We start from the raw sequence: 21,089 nt of genomic DNA, 5'->3' as shown, positions 1-21,089 counted from the left end.
TGCCTGTTGCCTTTAAATGTGGGGAGAGATAACAGGTCATTCAGTATAAATTTGCAAAGAGTAATTATCTGTTGACAAACAGTTAATTGAAACTTTTAGGAAAGAGGGAAAAAGATGTGTAAAAATAATTGGTACTATAAAGCACATTTATACTGGGATTACATTCATTTTGGGATCAAATCTGCATCTGATAGAGGTGTTCATGTGTTTTCCCTGGATCTATGTAAAGCAGACTAAGAATACTTTGTTTACTTTAACTTTCCAGGCTGTTACCCGGAGTGCAGTCCTGACAAGCCATATTTTGATGAGGAGAGAAGAGAGTGCGTCTCCCTCCTCAACTGCACCTCATGGTAGGTCAGTTGATAGGACTGGAAAGGACAAGCTAGGCAATGTTTGGCTTACATTCGTAGGCAGTGGCAATTATCATTAAATCCTCCGGGAGTAGGCTTTTATGTAAAAGTAGATACCGTTGCAGACATTGTTATTCCACATACTGATTTAAGTCAATAAAACAAGTTTTCTCCTTTTCTCTTTATCTTCAGTGATCCTGAAGAGAAACTATGTACTGAAGACTCCAAAGGTAACTTTTCAGCACCCTCACCATTCACTGAGTGATGATGATAGGACTGAAGCAACCCAGCATCACACGTTACTGCTGGTGTATTGGTAATAGAACTCCAGGTAGCTAGTTCAATAGGTGGATGCACAGCAGTACAGATATAGTTTGATAAGCAAAACGCAGCCTTTGACCTGAAGAACTGTCTAAAGGATAATCATAGGGAGGGAGGGAGGAGAGAGACATGAAATGCGGGGTTCATCTCATGCAGGTAAATACCACTTGTCCACGTTTACACTTCTTTGATAGTCAGTGAAGACAGACAGAAAGTAGTCTGAAGCAGGCCATTCATGGTACCTGTTTTAAACAGCACTTTTAGAACAGGGCAAATCTTGTAGAGGGTCTATTTCCTGTCCACTAATTTCATAATAAGCCCAGACAGCTAGTTTATGAGACATGTTTGTGTTCCTAAAGGACACACTTGCTTAAGGTTTGATAATCAGTTCATTCCCATATCTGGGAGAAACCACATTCCAAAGTGCAGGGTGACCCAGTAGAAAGCACATCTTCGGTTTTGCTGATTTTGTTACAGTAATAGATATATTCCCTTGGGTTCCTGAATGTAAATTCTCCAAAACCTGGAGAGCTTCTCATATATTTAAATGAAATTATTTATGACTGAATGTTCCTCATTAGTGGATGGAAATGGCTGTGCAACACCTTCTGAGCCAGTGTTTTACCACTCAGCAAGGCAGTAATCCCAGTCACGTTCCCTGCCCAGAGGGAATGCACCTGTGCTCCATGCTGGGTGAGGACAGTGCCAGTTCTGATGCTTTCACCATCCAGTAATTCCTCTATGCAAGCTAACTCCAAGAAACACCAGCAACAACAAAAATCCAACACACTTTAAATAAATGAGGTAGACTCCCAGTGCAACTTCTCAAGTAGAAACTGAGAAAGTTTTTCAGCCAGGTAATTCATGTTTAATGATATGAGCTACAGAAGGGTAAATCCAGAGTTTGGTTTTCTTTTCATTTGTATTTATATTACAAGTGTCCCCTGTTACCATGGCGTTTGCTCTTTCGGTGCCTCAGATTGCCTTTGCTGCTACAATGGAAAGACCTACACCTTAAATGAAACTGTATACAGCCAAGTATATGGGACTGAGTGTGGTGATGCTGTCTGTGGCCCTAATGGAGAGATCATTAAGACATTCATTCCTTGCAGAACACCATCCACACCAGCACAAGGTATTGGGTTTATAAGAGTTTTGGTGGTGATTTTATGAAAGTCTCTAATGGTAATAAGAATCCCCTGTCTTGAAAAAGAATCCTACTGCATGCCTCAGATAAGCACAGAATTTAAGGCAGTTGAAGAAGGTTCAGGAATGAGGGGTCAGAGCTTGTGGGTCTCATGGTGGGGACCAAAAGTGTAGTTTGTGTAGATTCTTACTGTCAATGGGGTAAAGAGAGAATAGAGAGATATGGGCATTTTTCACTACAGCTTTTACGATAACCTTGGGCATACCACAGCTGACACTCTGGTGTTGTTAGTCTCAATATTTCATACTTCTAAACCTTGTTTTTCTCCTTCTCATCACCTGTATCACACTATGGTTCTTATTGTACTTTTTTCTGCATTGGAATAAGTCAGTCTCAAATGGGTCACTGCAGCAAGAAAATAAAGTTCCCTGGCAGTTTAGTCCTTTCCCAAAAAAGAAGTTGCAGGGTGAAGGGGATGCAAATGAACAGAAAATAGGAAATAAAAAGAAATAAAGAAAAGGTGGATTTTTGCCACCTGATTATAGCAAAGAAAAATAAATGGCTAAAAAAGTGTGTATTATCCTGGTAGCAAATTATACAAAGTGGACAAGGAAAATGAAAAGATAGCTTCTCTACTCAAGGGAGTGGAAGAGCTAAAGGCTTGATGGTGAGCCCGTGTGTTTGGTATTTACTAAATGTGTTAACAAGTGGAATAAGAAGTATAATGGAGTAATAGCTAGGAAAGGAAGGACTATTGAAAGCAAACCATAGGTGCCGTAGTAAAATGTCTAAATGATCTATCTGTATTTAAACCAACAGTTTCTTCAGAACAAGGCATTAAAATCAAAAATGGAGTGCCACTGGAAATCACCTCTCCAAAGTCAGGTGAAGTCCTGCAGGATTAGAAAGTTCAAAGAAACCTTAAATTGGAATGAATAAGCAACACTTAAGGGTGGTTTATTGTAGTCTATATAGAAAAAAACTAACTACAAGGGGGATTGTGTGTATATTTTTCTAGTAGCGTACACTGTAATAGAGAGAGTGTATATAAATACAGAGATGATTTAGTGTGTATATGTACTGAATGTGGTGGGGGTATAAAAATGATTATTTTTTTCTCCTTTTGTGATTGTATGGAATGTAATAAGTGCCATAGGGCTTGAAAGTAGAGTAGCAGAGGATTTGAGTATTAATTGATTTCATTTCATGCAGAACCACAAATGCAACCTGTAACATCTGCACCTCCATCATCAATGGTAGCCACTCCCTGCTTCTGTGAAGACAATGGACAAATGATACAAATGGGTGAGAAAACAAGCATATTTTATGTTCTGCACCGCTGATGTGGGAAAACAGACATACTGTTAAATAAAGGTGCTTCAGCAAGTTCTCATTGAGCCTACTGCAGTTACACATTACCACAAGTTGTTACATCTTTGAACTGTAACTTACACCTTAGAAACTACAACTCTCCCATATCCTATAACTTTGTCCTGGTATGGATATCTCTGGCGTAAGGAAGTTTATACCAGATGCTAACTTCAGTGGACTCCGGCACAAACCCTGAATCCCAAACTGCTGAACATGGGCTTGTAATCCACAATCATGTTCTAAAAGCAGAGGAGGGAAGACTCTTGATCTTAGTAGCTCCTGAACCACCTATCTCCTAGTCTTTATGAAGCCCAGATGCACTCAGTGACATATTCAGTATTCTCTCCTCTTGTACTCATTTCAACTCCTACTAAGGTACTTAAGAGCAGAATTTCAGATTAGCCACCTGTGGCCCTCCCTCAGCCTTTGCCATTTATGTGAATTGAGCTCCAATTCAGTCATTGAATTCAAGAAGTTGCAGATGAACAGTCACACCTGAACATGGCCACCTGGTACAGGCAGACCCAGCTAGTTAAATGCAGGGCTGAGTACGTGGCCGATCTGTGATGTATAGGCCTTGAGAGTTACCAGTTTTGTGCATAGTCCAGCACTAACAGTTGGGTTTTGGCCTTGCAGGAGAAAATGTTTCTCTGCCAGTGAATATATCAGGTCACTGTGCTTACTCCGTTTGCAATGCATCGTGTCAGATTGAATTAATTTGGGCAGAGTGTAAAATTGGTCATACTGAGGCCCTCAAGACCTGTGATCCAGGCTCCGAAGCCTGTCCACCAACATCTGCTCCCAGGGCAACAAGCCAAATTCCTGCTTCCACGAGGACTCCTGTGAGAGATTGTCTTGGGCTCATTCCTCCCAGAAAGGTGAGAGACTTGAAAGATGATGTGTTTCTTCAGCAACAGCGTTGCCTGCAGCCAAGATTTGGTGTTCTCTTCTGAAGCTGGTAACAACCACTACAGCTGGACTGTAGGCATGTCAGAATTAAATGATTTAGAAGTATACCAGAAGCCCCCAAATAAATGAGGGAATAAGTTGAAGATTATTCTGTTCACCTGAAGCATCTAAATGATTATTTGTAGGCAGAGCTACCTAAGCTGAAGAAAGGCTAGGAGACCACATCTGGCGGTGTCCCGTCATCATAATTGGTCAGGACCTTAATATTGAGTCCTATACAAAATGTTGTAGGACAGTAGATATTGAGGCTCTGCTGATATGTTTCACATTGCCTGGTTTCCAGAGAAAGAATAGATAGCAAATAATGCCATGCTAGACAATTAACTTCATGGAGCGTAGTTGCTGAGTGTGATTTTAAAGATTTTGTTACATTACTTTGTGATGTGCCTCTCTTCTTCTTTTTCAATCCGTCAATAGTTTAATGAAACATGGAACTTCGGAAACTGCCAGATTGCTACTTGCCTGGGAGAAGGAAACAATATTAAACTCTCCAGCATGACTTGCCCACCTCAGCAGCTGAACCTCTGTGTCAATGGTTTCCCATTCATGAAACACTATGATGAAACTGGTTGCTGTGAAGTCTCTCAGTGTCAGTGTAAGTACTACGGCAGGAGAATTCCTGAAATTTATATTATGTTCAGCTGGGCCTCAAGAAAGATAAGTTTATGTGGTCAACATCTATATTACATTCATATTAATTCAGTAGGATGTAATAGAGCAGAAGTCCCATCTAAAACACTGGCTGTTAAGTGCAGATAAGAGTGTCCTTGCTCGGCTAATTTTTCTTTATCAAACTGGTTATTTCAGCTCTCACTGAAAATGAGTAAAAGAGTTAAAACCAGTTTGTACTTATGGGAAGCTCAGAAGCCAAACTTGAAGTCTGTCACTCTGTCTTCCAGGTATTTGCAGTGGATGGGGAAATGAGCATTATGTGACTTTTGATGGAACATATTACCATTTTAAAGAAAACTGCACCTATGTCCTTGTAAAGTCAATCCATCCTGACTCTCACAACTTCTGGATTCACATAGGCAACTACTGCGGTGCCACTGATGGAGCAATTTGTTCAATGTCCCTTCTCATTTTTCACTCCAGCTCTGTCGTTATTCTGACACAAGCAATGAAACACGGAAAAGAAACAAACTTGGTAAAGTATTGTGTTAAAATGAAGTCTCAATATTATTTTGCTGTAGTTATATTACTGTACTGACAAATATCCTGTGACGACAAAGGATGAAGCTTGTAAAAAAGTGGAATGGGTAGGAAATGCAATTACATTGCTTTCTCTCTCTCTCTCTTTTTCCTTTGTGTCAACAAAAATTTGTATATTCTAAAAACTTGGGAAATGATCACATGATTGAAAGTTGTTTTTTTTTCTTCCTGACGTGAGTATTCAAATATAAATTACAACATATTATAAAAGAATCATAGAGAACTGCTTAAATACCTGCCCTTGATAGACTTCATTTGGTGCACCTGAGGTCTGAATTTGTGCTGCTCTTTTTTCCAGTTGCACAAACCGTATACATTACTAAACAGAAGGATTTCCATAGAGACATTTTGTTTCTCTTCTTTTTAGATTTTGTTTAATGATAAGAAAGTTGTTCCAGACATTTCCAAGAATGGTATCAGGATAACCAGTTCTGGCCTTTATGTCATAGTTGAAATACCTGAATTAGAAGTTTACGTCTCCTACAGTCGACTTGCATTTTACATAAAACTCCCTTTCAGAAAGTTTTATAACAATACCATGGGACTGTGTGGTGAGTGTCATCAGCTGACAGTAATGAATGCTGTAATGAATTTTCAATGACAGTAATAAAATTTTCTCCTCCTTTCTCTCATCCCTGTAAACATCTCTAAATGCTTGCAACTCCAATGATTTCTATTTCTCACACATTTTAACAAATTTATGTCTATTTGGTGGAAAGACACTGTCAGGAGACAGCGTTTTAAGTCAGTTCCTTTAATCCTAAGCCCTTCTTCTTGATCATATCTACTCAATATGGGAGTCTACGAAAACTGGAGTCCTGTGCTAGACAGAGCCATCTCAATTGCTTTAGCCTCCCAGAGAAATACATCAACCACAACACGTCAACTCTGGTTTTCATGAGTAACTGCCAAACTATTTCTTCTAGCTTTCTCTTCCTACAAACAGTTCTTGTGAACTTATCCAGGACCCCACATGTTGTTACATTCCCATAAGGAGGAGAACTTCCCTCCAGATTTCTCTAATAGCTTCATCAGCATCAACTGTCCTTGAACTGTCACTTTGCTTTTATATTGCTACCAGGTACCTGCACCAACCAGAAGTCTGATGATGCTATGAAGAGGAATGGTGAGGTTATCGAGTCCTTCAAAGAGATGGCATTAGATTGGAAAGTGCCAGATCCTGCCAACAGATACTGTAATCCAGGTGTCTCAGAACCACCTGAGATTGAATATCATCAGCATTGTGAGCCTTCCAATCTGTGTAAAATCATCTGGTAAGGCAACTCCCAAAAGTACCAGAAAAATAAGTCCACAAGACAATTTTATGCTTCGCTACGTGCCTTGGGTGAACTGCTTACAGGACATGATGAAAATATGAAGTCTAGCATACCTTGAAAAACTAAGCAGGGAACTGATGTGTGAATGTTGCTGAGTTTGGCAGATATTTTTCAGCTGCATCATCAGACTCCCTTAATAGTGTCTGCTGCTTGGCACACTCTCTGCCTGTCAGTTCTGGAGAAGCCAACAAGGAACTAGCTATAATTCAGTATCTGAAAGCTCTGAATGAAAAGGAACAGAGTCAGACTATAGTGAGCCAATGTGTGTGTCTGTTTTAAAACTAATTTTGTGGTTTAAAACAGGATTGTCAAACATGCTGACGTAAAAATGTCAGCATACAGAATTATAGCTGTGAGCGGTGCAGGAGACTTTTCTTTGTAGGTATCAGTCAAACATAAAATTTCTTCCTTTCAAAGCATTGTAAAGAATGGGAGGTAAAGTTGATTCTTAATTAAGCTGTGTGAGCGTATTGCCTATCAGAGCAATTTGTGGTTGTATCTTTACCTTGAGGCTTCCCTGAGTGGAGATGGGTTTGGTTCTGAGTCGAATTCTTCCTTGGAAGCAGCCCGAGGAAGTGAAATGCTGTGTCTGTCTTCTTGCTTTGCAAAGGAACCTGACCGAATGCCACAGCGTGGTCCCCCCACAGCCCTACTATGAGGCGTGTGTGGCCAGTGGGTGCTCAGAACAGCACCCAAGCACCGAGTGTCAGAGCATGCAGACGTATGCAGCCTTGTGTGGACTCCATGGGGTCTGCGTGGACTGGAGGAAGCAGGCGAATGGGCAGTGTGGTAAGCCTGGGAAAGACCTGCTGGTGGTGAATTTACTCCAGTCTGTTCTTTCCTCACCTACATGCCTGTTGAAGGCTTCAGGCTTTCCTGAGCTGCGCTGGACCTGAGAAAAAGCGGGAACAAATCAAGAAGGTTGTCCCAGTCCAGAACTGGTGCAAAACAAGTGGGAAACAGGCCCATGGTCTCTCATGAGCAGCTCAGCTGTGGGGCTCTGTGTGTTACCTAGAGCTTCATCACTAGATGGCAACACGCAGCTTCTCTCTGCATGCTTTGCCCTGCTCAGGGGGACCCAGTGATTCAGGGGTAAGCACTACTAGTACTGTCGCAAGCACCTTGCTGAATCCATGGATCCCCTCTTGCTGAAGCTGCAGGGACCCCCTCGCTGGTCAGGAGCCTGGGCTGTGCGGACCCGTGGGGTGGGCTGCGTTAGCGTGTGTAGTTCTTAACGTTGTGCCTTGAAGGGTACACGTGAGTCTGGGCTTTCTAACCTGTGTGTTCTAATGTTCCACAGAGGCCAGCTGTGCTCAGGATCAGGTATACAAGCCATGCGGGGAAGCAAAAAGAAACACTTGCTCCAGCAGGTGGGTCATTTTTTTAAGGCACTTTTCAAGTCTATAATTTGAAAACTGCTGGGGAAGGCTGGAAGTTCAGATTCCCCTGAGATTTGGGTGTCTGATTGCCCTGGGGCACGTTTAGGCCTCTCATTTGTTCCTGTTTATATTCTAATTGTGCAGAGAGGTCGTTATGGACACGCTCCCCTCCCAAAATAACACAGCAGCACTTGTTGAGGGATGCTACTGTCCTGATGGAAAAATCCTGCTGAATGATCATGATGGCATTTGTGTTTCTGTCTGTGGTAAGAAATAATGTAAATGGTGGGATGGAAAGTGGGGAGAAGACCCTGACTGAAAGTGCACATTAAGGGGGATGTTCTGGGTACAGAGGAAATGGGGGAGACCTTGATACTGACCCTTTCTAATTAGGCTGGAAATGTTTTAGATGGGCAGTTTCTGACTGCTCTTATACAGAAAGTGCAACTTTCAAAAGAACAAAGAGGAGGATCTTTAAGATGTTTTGGGTACACAACCTATAACTTTGCACTCTGTAACTGTCTTTGTGGCTGTTTCTCAGATTTCAAGACCTACCTTCTGTCCTGTCCTTCTGCTTCTGTTGTTTTCCCCAGTTCAGTTATCATTAAAGGATTCTGTAATTCATTTTATAGGTTGCACTGCAAAAGATGGGTCAGTAAAACAGGTAAGAAAAAGCAAAATACTGTCTTTACGCTATAGCTGGGTGCTGTAACCTCCTGTAAAAATGACTGCACGCATTTCTTCTTTTAATTCTAAGCTTAAATACCAGTGAATTGCAAAGACAGTGGGAAAGAAAACAGCAGATTTTAAACTTCAGAGCTTTATTAATCACTTGAGGTACACAAGCAGAAATAGCAGTTTGTGGAAATCATTGTTTCCTGGTACAACTACCAGGCTTCCCTTCTGAAAACACATAAGCCTGCCACGGAAGGTGGCAGATAACAGCATTTTTTCCTACTGTTCCCTTGTCTTCCCTCTGGGATTTGAACTCTGATTTCCCTACATAATAAATTAGGGCAACGGAGACCAATGCTGTCTTGCAGCAGGCATTCATTAATATAATGCTTCTAGTTTTGCTCTCTGAACTACTATCCCTATTGTTTTCACAGCCTAGAGAGACTTGGGAACATGACTGTCAACACTGTGCTTGCGATGAAGCCACCTTGAATATCTCTTGCTTCCCCCGCCCTTGTGCTAAATCTCCACCTATCAACTGCACTAAAGAGGGCTTTGTACGCAAAATAAAAACACGTCTGGATGACCCATGCTGCACAGAGACAGTCTGTGGTGAGTAGATGATTCAGATGTCATAATGCAGCATCATTTGCCTTTAGCAAGTGAGATCTAGCACCTCACAGGTACCAGATTCATATAAACACACTGGAGTGGTCACTTCTTCCATCTACATGCCAGGAGCTCTTGCTATCAGAAGAGACCTCCTCTGGTCCAGTTTGTGTTCTAAACTAGTGCCATGACCCGCAAGATACTTACATTGGAAAATCCCCCATGGACCATTGGGACCACCAGGTGCTTCACAGGATCCTCTAGCTCTTGTCCCCTCTGAGATGAGAGGGTGATCCTTGCACAGAGATCCATCCAGTAATGGAGGATGTCCTCATCTTTCAGGCTTCCATAAGGCCTCCTGTGGAGATTCCTGATATATGGTTCGGCCTCATCTTTCCATTTGCATCCTCCCAGACCCAAATACCCACCACAGCACAGGATCTCCTTGTCATCCCGCTCCTAAACCTGGCCATTCCCAGCACTTAAAGGAAGATGTAGGACAGGGGATCCTGGCAATGGTGGTGGGATGATTTTCTGTTTCTCATCCCTTCATGCTGCCAGCCAGCAGACCAATAGGGTCCTTGGATGTCTTGAGGGAGCAGTGGGCACTGTCAGGTTGCTTTGCCCTGCATGTCCCAGCCTTTACATCTTTGGCTCTATCCACTGCCTCTTTGGGTTTTTTCACCCTCCGACTCATTTACTCTTACCCCAACTTGTTTCTCTGTCAATTCTCTGAGATGAGGGTGTTTAGTTTTTTTAGAGATGACATCCAGTGGGGAAAGAGAAGCAGGAACAAGAGCCGGAAGTATATATCCAGGGAAGAGCTTTACAGTAGAGCAATCTTAGAAATATTTCACTGAACATGTCCCAGACTGCAAAAATGTGTGGGTGAAGAATAATCTATTTCTACCCAATTTCTTGGATATTCAAGCTTTGGTCTGCAAGTAACACTGCTGGACAGGACGCTTTGGCTTACTTTATCTCTGTTGTCTATTGCAGAATGTGATATAAAAACCTGCATTATCAACAAAACAGCATGTGACTTAGGCTTCCAACCAGTGGTTGCTATATCTGAGGATGGTTGTTGTCCTGTTTTCTCCTGTAGTAAGTACGATGTTTCCTTAAGGTTTTTTATTTATTCCTTGAACTGTTTCTTTTTTTCTAAATGAGTCAAAATCATAAGCAGTAGCCTTTCCCCTTCCCTCTCTGCCTTTACAATTGATGCATTATTGTTTTTGGAGGTGCAGGTTCTCTGTAGGTAGTATTCAATGAGTTAATTTATTGATCAGATACTGAATGTTGGTTACATTGAACCCATCCCAAAGTGCTGCTGCCAAGTCATGTTTCCAGATTCCCATACCTGACCCAGCTTCCTATTGGCTCTGTTACCAGCAAGGTGGTTAACAATAAAGAAAAGCTCAACTAAGTTCAAGTATGGGTAAAAACCCATAAGGTAAATAGACTTTTCTATATCGAAAAAACCAGGATATAGAATTACCCCCTACTTCATGCATAGTGTCTGAACAGATGTTACGTGTGGGCTTCTGAATAAAAATTAGCACCACATGCTAGTTACTTTATTCCCTGTTTTGTGCAAGCTCTTAAGGCTAGTGAATAAGCTCAGTTCTACTCTTTGTCTCCTCTAAGTCATTCACAATTCAGAGATGAGTATAGTAACTGTTTACATCATTCCTAGCGTATCCTTTTCATTTTATTTTTGCTTACAGTACCAAAAGGTGTATGCGTTTCTGAAGGAGTTGAATTTAAGGTAGGTCTTCTTCCAGACACTTCTTTCCACAGGTTAATACCGCCTGAATCAGAGGTTTCTGAAGCTGTTATTGTAAACGCTCACACAAAAAGCAGGATTAGAATGGTCTGTAATTTTTCCGTGCCAGTAGTCTTACATGCTATTGGAAATGTTCCTGAATAGGTAATGCTAGAGACCACTACCTTGATTACTAAATGAGATCTTACTTATGTTTTAGAGTCAAGAAGTCAGAATTGCGATTGAATACAAATTCTAATTCTCATTAGATGTTGTAAAATTAATTACTAGGTCAAACTGAGGGAAAACTGATGCGTGGAATTTATGAGATAACTTAATAACCCATTTAATGCAATTGATGGACTGGAGAGTGTCAGCCTTGTGTTCATTTTGTGATACTGACAGCATGAGGTTTAAGAGATCTGGAGGTATTTGTTTCAGGAAGTTCTTCCAAAAATCAATCCCAAGTATAAACATTCATTTTTGATAGTTCAGGGGATATACGTTTATTCTAGAACCCACTGAATTCTTGTCATGGCCTGTCTTCACTCTCCTCTATATTTCCAGCCTGGAGCAGTGGTCCCTAAAAGCTCTTGCGAGGACTGTGTGTGCACAGATGAGCAGGACGTTGTGACACGGACCAACCGCATCCGGTGTGTTCCAGTGAAATGCCAAACCACCTGCCAGCAGGTCAGCACTGCACGCTCAGCCTCCCCGACCATGAACAGTGGCTGTTGAGGGGATGTACTATAAAACTAGGATAGTATAGCTGCTTCCTCACTGAAGGACAGCAGGATATAATCTTTTATTAGATTTTTTTGTAAAGTCTTTTTTAGGGTACTGATTATTTTTGCTCTAGCAAAATTAAGAGGTCACCCTTGGAAAGATGCCCTGAGGGAGAACAATTGCACACCTGTTAAAGAGAAGTCTGACTGCTGAAAGACAATGTTTGTGCCATTCTGTGGGTGTTGCCCATTGTCAGCTCAAAAATGAAGGTTGTAAAGAAACTGCACAGTGTTTTATATGTTTCCAGACGCTTCTCAGTACTCATGAGCTGAACGTGCACACAAACTGTTCAGTCTATTACTGAATATAAGCCAAGAGTGGTTTCTTTTCCATTCTTGCCCAAATAAGGCCAGATGCACCACCAATCCTAAAAATTGATAAAACCATTATCCTGTTTCCTGAAGCTGGCCATACCCACACCCACCAAGAGACCAATGGATACCTAAAACACAGGGGAGGAAATAACTGAGGCATGATCTTCTTATATGTGACAGCAGCAATTTTTATGGATAATCATATCAGATCAAGCACATACATCAGGTAATGTGGCTAAATGGAAACCTTATTCCCACAGGGTTTCCGCTATGTGGAAGAGGAGGGTCAGTGCTGCAGCCAGTGCCAGCAAGTGGCATGTGTGGCAAATTTTCCATATGGCAATGTGACCATTGAGGTAAGCACTCCCTTGCTCTGCACACAAGGCTGCATTATCAAACAGACCTCAGCATTTTTTTGAACCAGTGTTGTACATTTTGAGGCTGGGAAGACCTCTAGGAGATTTAAAAATATCTCTATTTCCAAAGTAAATGTAAATGTTTATACAGCTGCTCTCTGCTGTGTGCATCTCACAGGCACCACTGTGTTGAAAATTATGCATCTCTGGCAGGAATGGAAATCGTGTTACCACCCCTCCTCCTGACATGCAACAGAGAGAAAGAATTTGGAGGGGATGGTGAGATATGTGAGGTGGCTTCACATCATACTGCTCTGATCTGGGAACGGTGTTGTTATCTTGCCCTGGAGATACAGGGCTAAATAGCGTGAGTGAGCTGATATAGCTGTACTACCACTAGTTCTGAATTTGCTGAGGCAGAAGTCAGAAGTGGCATAGCTGCTGTAGCGTAGTGTGACTGGGTAACACGCACAGGTAATACATCATGTCTTGTGAGCTTGTGTAGACGTGGGCTGAGCCTCAGGCTAGCTCTTTGCTTTTATTACAGCCTGCTCCTCCTGTGAACGGTTAATGATGCCGTCTCAACCAGCGACTATTGTCTTACACGCTATTTCTTCTCTGGTAGCTCTTGTGTTCTGCATCTTTTCTATTTCATCTTTTTATTCCTTGATAATTTAGCTTGCAAGGTAGCTTCTCCTGTGTTAATATATAATTTTTATGTTTCCATGAGGAGGCTTTGCATTTATCCATTAACTTCTATTAAGAAGAGTTTTCTCTTCTTCCACACTTTTTGTTTTAATTCCATCTATTAAAAAAGTGTTGAAATCCTTGAAAAGAAATATTTTTCTGTTGTGTATATTTTATTCCCCATACATTAACACACCTACCTTCTGGTATTTCTGTTCATACCTCTATCCTCATTCTGCCACCAGCTTTTGATTCTTTCCACCTAGGTGGACACAGAAGGGATTTTGCAAAGGCTGGTAGTGGGTGAGCTTGGTACATAGTTTGCAGATGTGAATTCCAGACATCTCAGCACTTTCAGAGTGATATGAACAACACAGTCCCTCTGCTAGTTCATTGACTGTATCATTGTTGCTTTATGCTATTTTTATTGCTATACTATATTGGGTTGGTGGTTTTTTCCTGTTTTTATTCAGGTTGGAAAGAGTTATAAAGCTCCACATGATAACTGTACTCAGTACACGTGCACTGAATCAGCGGGCAGGTTTTCCTTGACTAGTACAGTAAAGGTCTGCCTACCATTTGAAGAATCAAACTGTGTCCCCGTAAGTATTTTATAGCCAGAAAAAAAAGCCTTCTGGAATGAGCCCTGCTGCTGGTCTGTGAGTTTTCTTTACTGTTTTGAATGAGCCACTTCAGTAATTCTTGATCTTTCTGAACTGATCATCCTTGTTTGAAGGAAATGGGCCTTTTCAGCCCTGAATGGAGGGTCCCATGGAAGTAAAACAAAACTATTTGCAAACAACCCACACATTTTACTTGTGTGATAAGCACTAGAACTTGAAAGAGTATTGGGGCAATAGCAAGGTGGGGTTTTTCATCACTTGAGAAACACCAGTGTTACAAAGTGCAATTGAGCAAGTGGTAACTCACCATGGATCCCTGGGGGAACCAATGAACACAGTGTTTTCTGATACGTAGTGCATCACTAAGCAAAGAAGTGGTTTGTGGATGAGCAAAGGGTATCATTCATGCCCTGGCTTTCAGCAATTAGTTGTTTCCAGTAACTTTCAGAAGCCTGATGAGGCTTCGAAGCAGATTTGAAAACCAAAGCAGGGGCGAAGACAGCCATTGACTTGAATTACCCTTGGGGTAGGTTCTTTGCAGGCCAGGCTGTTCAATTCCAGGAGCAGCTGTCACTCTCTGGGGCTGGGTTTTTTGTGCTGACTTCAATAGGACTTAAGTAAGGTCAGGTGTGTGTTACAGAACATTTTAATTGGCTTGAGAGGATACATAATCTTAAGAAAATTCATTCCCTTCCTCTATATATAATTGGTACACAAATAGGTCTGATGAGGAATCTATGTTGGTTAGAGATAAGGGAATACACCTGAACTCTCATTGTTGCTACTAGCTGCTTAACAATATGTGCATTGGAACTGTTCTGATTATGTTTGCTTTCAATACAGGGGACAGTTGATGTGACTTCAGATGGCTGTTGTAAGACATGTGAGTGCATTAAATCACCAATTCTCTATTCCAATACTGTTAGGTCCTCCCTTGCTTGTAGTTCTGTTTCTGCATGCACTTGAGAGTCTGCAGTTTCCACAGACTGTTCTTACAGCAGCAAAGCTGTTTTGTACCTCACAGCTGAGGTTAAAAATCCACTTGCAGCTGAGATTAAAAATCTGCTTCATTCTTCCAATGGGGACACTAAAATTCTTTGATCTCCTTTTCTGTGTTTTTAAATAACTGGTATACTGTTAGTTTGGACTATTCTCCTGATAAGAAAATTTGTAGAAACTATGTTCTGTATTCTTTCATCTGGAAATTGCATGGAAAAAAGGGTCTCTTTTCTGTAGTATCTACCCAGAAGTCATAGGTTGTTAAAGAGTAACAAATATTATTTACAGCAATTTTTAAAAAAACAAACCCTTCGTGTCTTCTTTAGGTCTTTGTTCAACAGTATCTTTACATGCACTTATACATAACTCTTCATTTAAGCTAGTCCACAAATAGAAAAGTGCCTTGACCAGCAGAAAGTTACTTTGTTGAATTAGTGCCTCTTTGCACTCCCATTTGTTTTTTGGTTATGCATTTGAACTGTAAAAAGTTTTAGTAGGACAGTTGGCCCTTGGTTTCCTAGCAGATACCTTTGAAAACTTTTACTCCCCAGTCTGAAGAAGTCTTACAGAAGTGTTCTCCTACTCAGGTATTGACCTGCCGCATAAATGCAAGCGCAGTGTGAAAGAGCAGTATATCGTCCACAACAACTGTAAGTCAGCTGCTCCAGTCCCAGTGCCCTTTTGTGAAGGGACCTGCAGTACGTATTCTGTGTAAGTAGGAAACCTTTCTCTGTCCTGCCCTTCGTCTGGTATTCCTGGGTTCTTTTCGCCAACGGTCTGCAGCTGTTGTCCCCTTCCCACTGTTTAAAAGGATCTGGTTGGGAAACTGGATGTGCAGAACAGCAGTTATTAGCAACATGACTAAATGTGTGACTAAATGTCTTTAGTGTCACAGGAGTGCCTTATCTTAGTTAGGAAAATAGGTTCCTTTGAAAAGACATCAGCTATATTTATTAACTACCTGTTCTCTAAACATGTCCTCATGTGGTTTTTGAACAGCTCTGGTGTTTAGTGGAGTTTTTCCCTTTGGTCTCTGCGTGAATTTTCTGTCTTGCCAATCCAATGGGCCTAATCCAAAAATCCACTGAAGTTACTGGGATTTTCCCCATTGATATCAGAGCATCTGGCCCTGCATGGCTAGTAACATCCTGAGGAAAGACTGTTATGAATAACCAGAAAAACAGATAGGAAATTTTGCTTCTCTGCTCCTTAGAAGTACCTCCATTTGGAGCAGCAAATATGGATCAGTTTGTGAAGACAACAGGCAGCAGACTGATATGCAAATCTCATTTCTGTAGGTATTCCTTTGAGGCAAGTGAAATGGAACACAAATGCATTTGCTGCCATGAAAAAAGGAGTCACGAAGTGAAGGTGGAACTGGTTTGCTCTGAGCGTAACACAGTCCAATTCACGTATGTGCATGTAGATGAATGTGGATGTGTGGAAACAAAATGCCCAAAGAGGAGAACATGAGCATAAACTGAAGGAAATATTTCATCTCCCATTTAATGCTTCCTTAGCAAGTGAGTAGTTTAGAAAACATCTGTGAGTAACCTTCAAATGGCCATACTTCTCTCTTGTGCTTTCTTTCTGGTATTATACGCAGTTATGGAAATTAGCTAAAGATTTTACTCTAAATGTTTGTAGAATAAACTGCATTTCAAAGAGGACTTGTTCTCCTGTTTCAGTGATGCTGCTAATGGGGCAAGGTGGCTAATGTCTTTAATCCCATAGTGGTGTATAAACCAAGGTTATACCAAGGTTATAAACCAGACACTCTAGAGACAACTGATGCCTTCCAAAAGTCCTGTCTGAAGAAAGTGTACATTGTAAATCTGTAACTACATGCACTAATTCATTTCCCTTAGAAGGGAAATGGCAATCACTTCCACAGCTGCGGCTCACTCAGAGAGGCAGGACTCAGCTCAGTGGCACATTTGTGTTCTTCTCTCCAGTGGTCCTGCACCTACTTTGGCTGAGACTCTGGGTCACTGGAGAAAAGCAAGATGCTTTTTCCCTTCTGCGCAGTGAGCACTGCATCAGGAGCGTAAAAACATGTTTTACATATACACTACAAAATTACTATATTTGCACTGTTATTTTGAGTCCTTATCTCACTGGTGGATTTTATTGTTTGCCATCATCAAACACTGAGCTGTGTGTCAGGTGGGAGACTGATGTTTAGTCTCATTACTGGCTACATGACCTATGATTTGTTATAAACAATTGACTCCCAGCTAGCATGTCCAATGGTACTGGTGGCAGTATCTTATGCAGACAGAGATGAAAATGGTCCAACATTACCTTCAGAGTATGCAACAAAGGCAGATGCTTCTGGTACTTGAGCAATTTTGTCTTTTGTGACCTGAGAGAGGACTTAGACTGCAGTGTGCTGCAGCCTGTTACGTGGGGGCTTTTGGGAAGTGTTTTGAAGGGAATGCTTTTGAACTGACCAAGTAGATATGAAGTGCACTAACCTTTAGCTTTTCATTTCAAAATGTTGCAGCTGTTGAGCCCCAAGTAACCTTTAATTTAATTATTTTTCATAATAAATCATTTCAGCTGATGTCAGGTTACTTTCATGTGTACTGTTTCATTATGGCGTTACTGATCTTAAACTTGCGGGAATCCTTGACTTTGAATAGGCATAGGAATTGAATGGTACGTGTTTTTCTCAGCTCTCAGCCGAAAGCCCCATGCTTATTGGGTCATCACTGCGATACAACACGGCAGTCTGTGTTATGCCTCTGCAGGATTCAGCTCAGATTGTTTTAACTAACCCGTTCTTCAGCCCCTTTCTGGAATCATTTGTTTCAGCCTAAAACTGGTGTACAAGAACCTGAGTTATCAGTTTCTCAGCACTGGGTATTTTGAGAGGCAGGGCTTAGACAGCTGAATTTCATCCTTTTTCTTAATTCTGTTTCCTTATAAAAAATAAAAGAGATGCTGGGTGTACCCAACAATCACCGTGGGAATAAGTGCACTGCAGGTATCTTTGGGAAACGTGACAACACAATCCAACAAGGTGTTTGTACTGAAGTAATGAATTATAGAATCACAGAATATGTCATAGAATCATAGAATCATAGAATCATTTTGGTTGGAAAAGACCTTTAAGATCATCAAGTCCAACCATTAACTTAACACTGCCAAGTTACCACTAACCTATATCCCTCAGCACATCTACACATCTTTTAAATACTTCCAGAGATGGTGAATCAACTTCCCTAGGCAGCCTGTTCCAATGCTTGACAACCCTTTCTGTGAAGGAATTTTTCCAGATATCCAATCTAAACTCCCCTGGTGCAACTTAAGGCCATTGCCTCTTGTCTTATCGCCTGTTACTTGTGAGAAGAGCCCAACCCCCACCTCGCTACAACCTCATTTCAGGTAGTTGTAGAGAGTGATAAGGTCTCCCCTGAGCCTCCTTTTCTCCAAGCTAAATATCCTGAGATTCCTCAGCCATGTCTAGACCCCTCAGCAACTTTGTTGCCCTTCTCTGAACATGCTCTAGCACCTCAGTGCCTTTCTTGTAGTGAGGGGCCCAAAACTGGACACAGTACTTGAGGTGGGGCCTCACCAGTGCTGAGTACTGGGGGGACAATCACTTCCCTAGTCCTGCTGGCCACACTGTTCCTGATACAAGCCAGAATGCTGCTGGCCTTCTTGGCCACCTGGGCACACTGCTGGCTCATATTCAGCCGGCTGTCAACCAATACCCTCAGGTCCTTTTCCACCAGGCAGCTTTCCAGCCACTCTTCCCCAAACCTGTAGCGTTGCATGGGGTTGTTGTGACCCAAGAGCAGGACCTGGCACTTGGCCTTGTTGAACCTTAGACCATTGGTAGCCCATCTATCCAACCTGTCCAGATCACTTCGTAGAGCCTTCCTACCCTCAAGCAGATCAACACTCCTGCCTGACTTGGTGTCATCTGCAAAGTTACTGAGGGTGCACTTGATCCCCTCATCCAGGTCATTGATAAAGATATCTCAAGTTGGAAGGGACCCATAAAGATCATTGAATTGAACCTAACTTTCTCATTCCCAGCCTCTGCACTAGTCAGTGGACCAGTTTGTTTGCTTATAAATGATAGGAATCTCCAAATAATTTGGTTAACTGTCAGTGCAGTGCAACTCCCTTGGAAGGCATGTGTTGTAATTGCTTGATGCTGACTCTCATGTACAAATTTCACGTTATCCCAGAAAACATTCTTACTGATACAAATCAAGTGCACGAATGCTTTTACAATGCAAAGAACAGCAGCAAAAAAGGACATTCCTTTCTTTCCTCCTTGCCTTTCCCTGAGGGGGAAGAAATCATTCTTGAGTGCTTTTGTTATCCGAAGAGTAAACAGACTCTGTAAGTAGTCAGATACACACACATGTAAGCCCTTCAAATCAGTCATTCTCAGGAGGATGGCTTAGCAAGAACGTGATCAGAAACCTTTCCCATCTCTGCATTATCTTCAGGTGGGAGAAGGTCATAAAACACAATCTAATTTTACCAGGTGTACTCAGATTTCTGTTCTATGTGTGTTAGTGACAATGAGACTTAATACAGGAAGCTGAGAATGGCATTGGTTTAAAGGTATACTTTCCTGGTTTTTTTTGGCATGCATTTTGCTTTTTGGGCAAGTGAAATGCTGGAATGAAAAACATGTTCCCATCTCCAGAGTGCTTTTGAACAGAGGATCATGTGAAATCTCACATCCTACTTCTCCATTCTCAGTTACACCTGGCACTTCATTTACTTTCTCAGTCCAGCATCTAACTGGCCTGTGCAATACTATTTAGAGCTCCGATGGCTGGGAATTAAAGTGAACTCATTTGTCCTCCGTTCACAGGTGCAGAGTCCTATTCAGCTGAGATGCAGCCAGCAAGGCAAAGCCTCTAATGAGAACTTTCAGCTTCCTCAGCTCAGAGATAGTCACTGGGTCAAACATCTCCCCCCCACACAGACACATGCGAATGCACAAAACCAAAAATCAGCCTGAAAGCTGCTCGATCTTGGGAAAGCATTACACTGGAAGCAAATAGATATATTGACCCACTTGCAAGCTGGCCATTCTTGCTGAGTGGCTCTGCCTCTGCATGCAGCAGCATCGCCGCTTGTACAGAGCAAGCTAGACTGCAGCTAAAGTCTGTGTGTCCTTTAGGCTGTTGTCACAAGGCCCCCACCAGAACTGGTGGAGTTGAACACAGGCAGCTCTTCCAGGAAAAGCTTCCCTGTGAACACTTGACCATGATCCTGCTGCCACTGCTGTGTGGCTGCTTCTCACGTGTGCACAGTCAAGCCCTCATCTGTAGCCCCAGGCCATCTCTACCAGTTAGTGTTTAGCCTCTGCAAGACAAACATTTCCCTGGCGTAACTCAAGAAAATTCAGTGGCGTTGCTCCAAGTACTGTTTCTTCCTTTTGCATGAATTCTTTACACCTGCATCCACTTCAATAGGGTAACCCCAGGAGAACCAGCCTTTTGCTGAGCCAGTTGGGCCAGGGCTCAGCTGGTTTCAGCCTGTAGCCATTCTTTTCTTATCATGCGAGGATGGTACTCCCACTTACGAACAGTTCTGAGGCAATACACCAGGAAGTACTGTCCTATATTGCTAAAACAAATATTTGCTGGAGATACTGCCTTGTGTCAGGTGAACAAGTCCTGAGACACTTTATCATGTCACTGGTGTGCACTGAGCCTGGATTGCCATTATGAGATGAACTCTGACTTGCCTATTGGTTTGTGGCTTGGAAAGGTCAGTTCCCAACACTACTTTGACGTAGTTTAGCTAAATTTTTGTTTGGCTTTTGTCACCAATTATTGGTGTTTGCAAGAAGGAAAAGAAAATTAAAGGTGTGCTCTGTATTTTTGTGTGGCGAGAGGCACTATTCTTTTACAGACTTTTCCACCAAGTGGATTACCTGGCTGTGGAATTGAACCTCTGCTGTTATCTACGGTGTGCTGTATTGATATCAATCTATTCTGGTATCTAGAATCTCGAGCTGAAAACAAAGACTGTGAACTGTAAATGCCCTGTAATACAGATGGGATTGTTTAAAAAAATGCTGCACCTATTTTGTTTCAGCGTACCGGTTTAACAATTAGAATGAGAAAGTTTCAATGTAAACATGAAAAAATTTGTCTAAATATCACTCAGGAAAGTTATCTGATTAGTAATGAACCAGAAAAGAAAATA

General features: G+C 41.8%; 1 protein-coding gene across 3 annotated transcripts in view; it reads left to right on the top strand.

Moving 5' to 3' along the window:
- The window catches only part of LOC134514529 (mucin-5B), a 53,145-nt gene extending 35,714 nt beyond the window's left edge, over positions 1-17,431 (top strand). For 2 of the 3 annotated variants that reach the window (XM_063332457.1, XM_063332456.1), the window contains exons 27-49: positions 266-350; positions 543-580; positions 1,651-1,806; positions 2,638-2,703; positions 3,031-3,123; positions 3,826-4,067; positions 4,576-4,753; positions 5,058-5,305; positions 5,738-5,921; positions 6,452-6,644; positions 7,318-7,496; positions 8,008-8,077; positions 8,231-8,352; positions 8,719-8,750; positions 9,196-9,373; positions 10,370-10,474; positions 11,098-11,138; positions 11,703-11,825; positions 12,496-12,591; positions 13,752-13,880; positions 14,745-14,784; positions 15,488-15,611; positions 16,199-17,431. In XM_063332457.1, the coding sequence (XP_063188527.1) occupies positions 266-350; positions 543-580; positions 1,651-1,806; positions 2,638-2,703; positions 3,031-3,123; positions 3,826-4,067; positions 4,576-4,753; positions 5,058-5,305; positions 5,738-5,921; positions 6,452-6,644; positions 7,318-7,496; positions 8,008-8,077; positions 8,231-8,352; positions 8,719-8,750; positions 9,196-9,373; positions 10,370-10,474; positions 11,098-11,138; positions 11,703-11,825; positions 12,496-12,591; positions 13,752-13,880; positions 14,745-14,784; positions 15,488-15,611; positions 16,199-16,373 (2,897 nt within the window). In that variant the 3' untranslated portion in view covers positions 16,374-17,431. The remainder of the gene's footprint in view (positions 1-265; positions 351-542; positions 581-1,650; positions 1,807-2,637; positions 2,704-3,030; positions 3,124-3,825; positions 4,068-4,575; positions 4,754-5,057; positions 5,306-5,737; positions 5,922-6,451; positions 6,645-7,317; positions 7,497-8,007; positions 8,078-8,230; positions 8,353-8,718; positions 8,751-9,195; positions 9,374-10,369; positions 10,475-11,097; positions 11,139-11,702; positions 11,826-12,495; positions 12,592-13,751; positions 13,881-14,744; positions 14,785-15,487; positions 15,612-16,198) is intronic. The other variant, XM_063332458.1, reaches the window with a different exon arrangement.
- Positions 17,432-21,089: the final 3,658 nt, after the last annotated feature.

The sequence above is a fragment of the Chroicocephalus ridibundus genome, chromosome 4, assembly GCF_963924245.1.
Source record: "Chroicocephalus ridibundus chromosome 4, bChrRid1.1, whole genome shotgun sequence".
Taxonomy (NCBI): domain Eukaryota; kingdom Metazoa; phylum Chordata; class Aves; order Charadriiformes; family Laridae; genus Chroicocephalus; species Chroicocephalus ridibundus.
The sequence above is the reverse complement of the archived record's forward strand: the minus strand, read 5'-3'. Positions and strand labels throughout refer to the sequence as shown.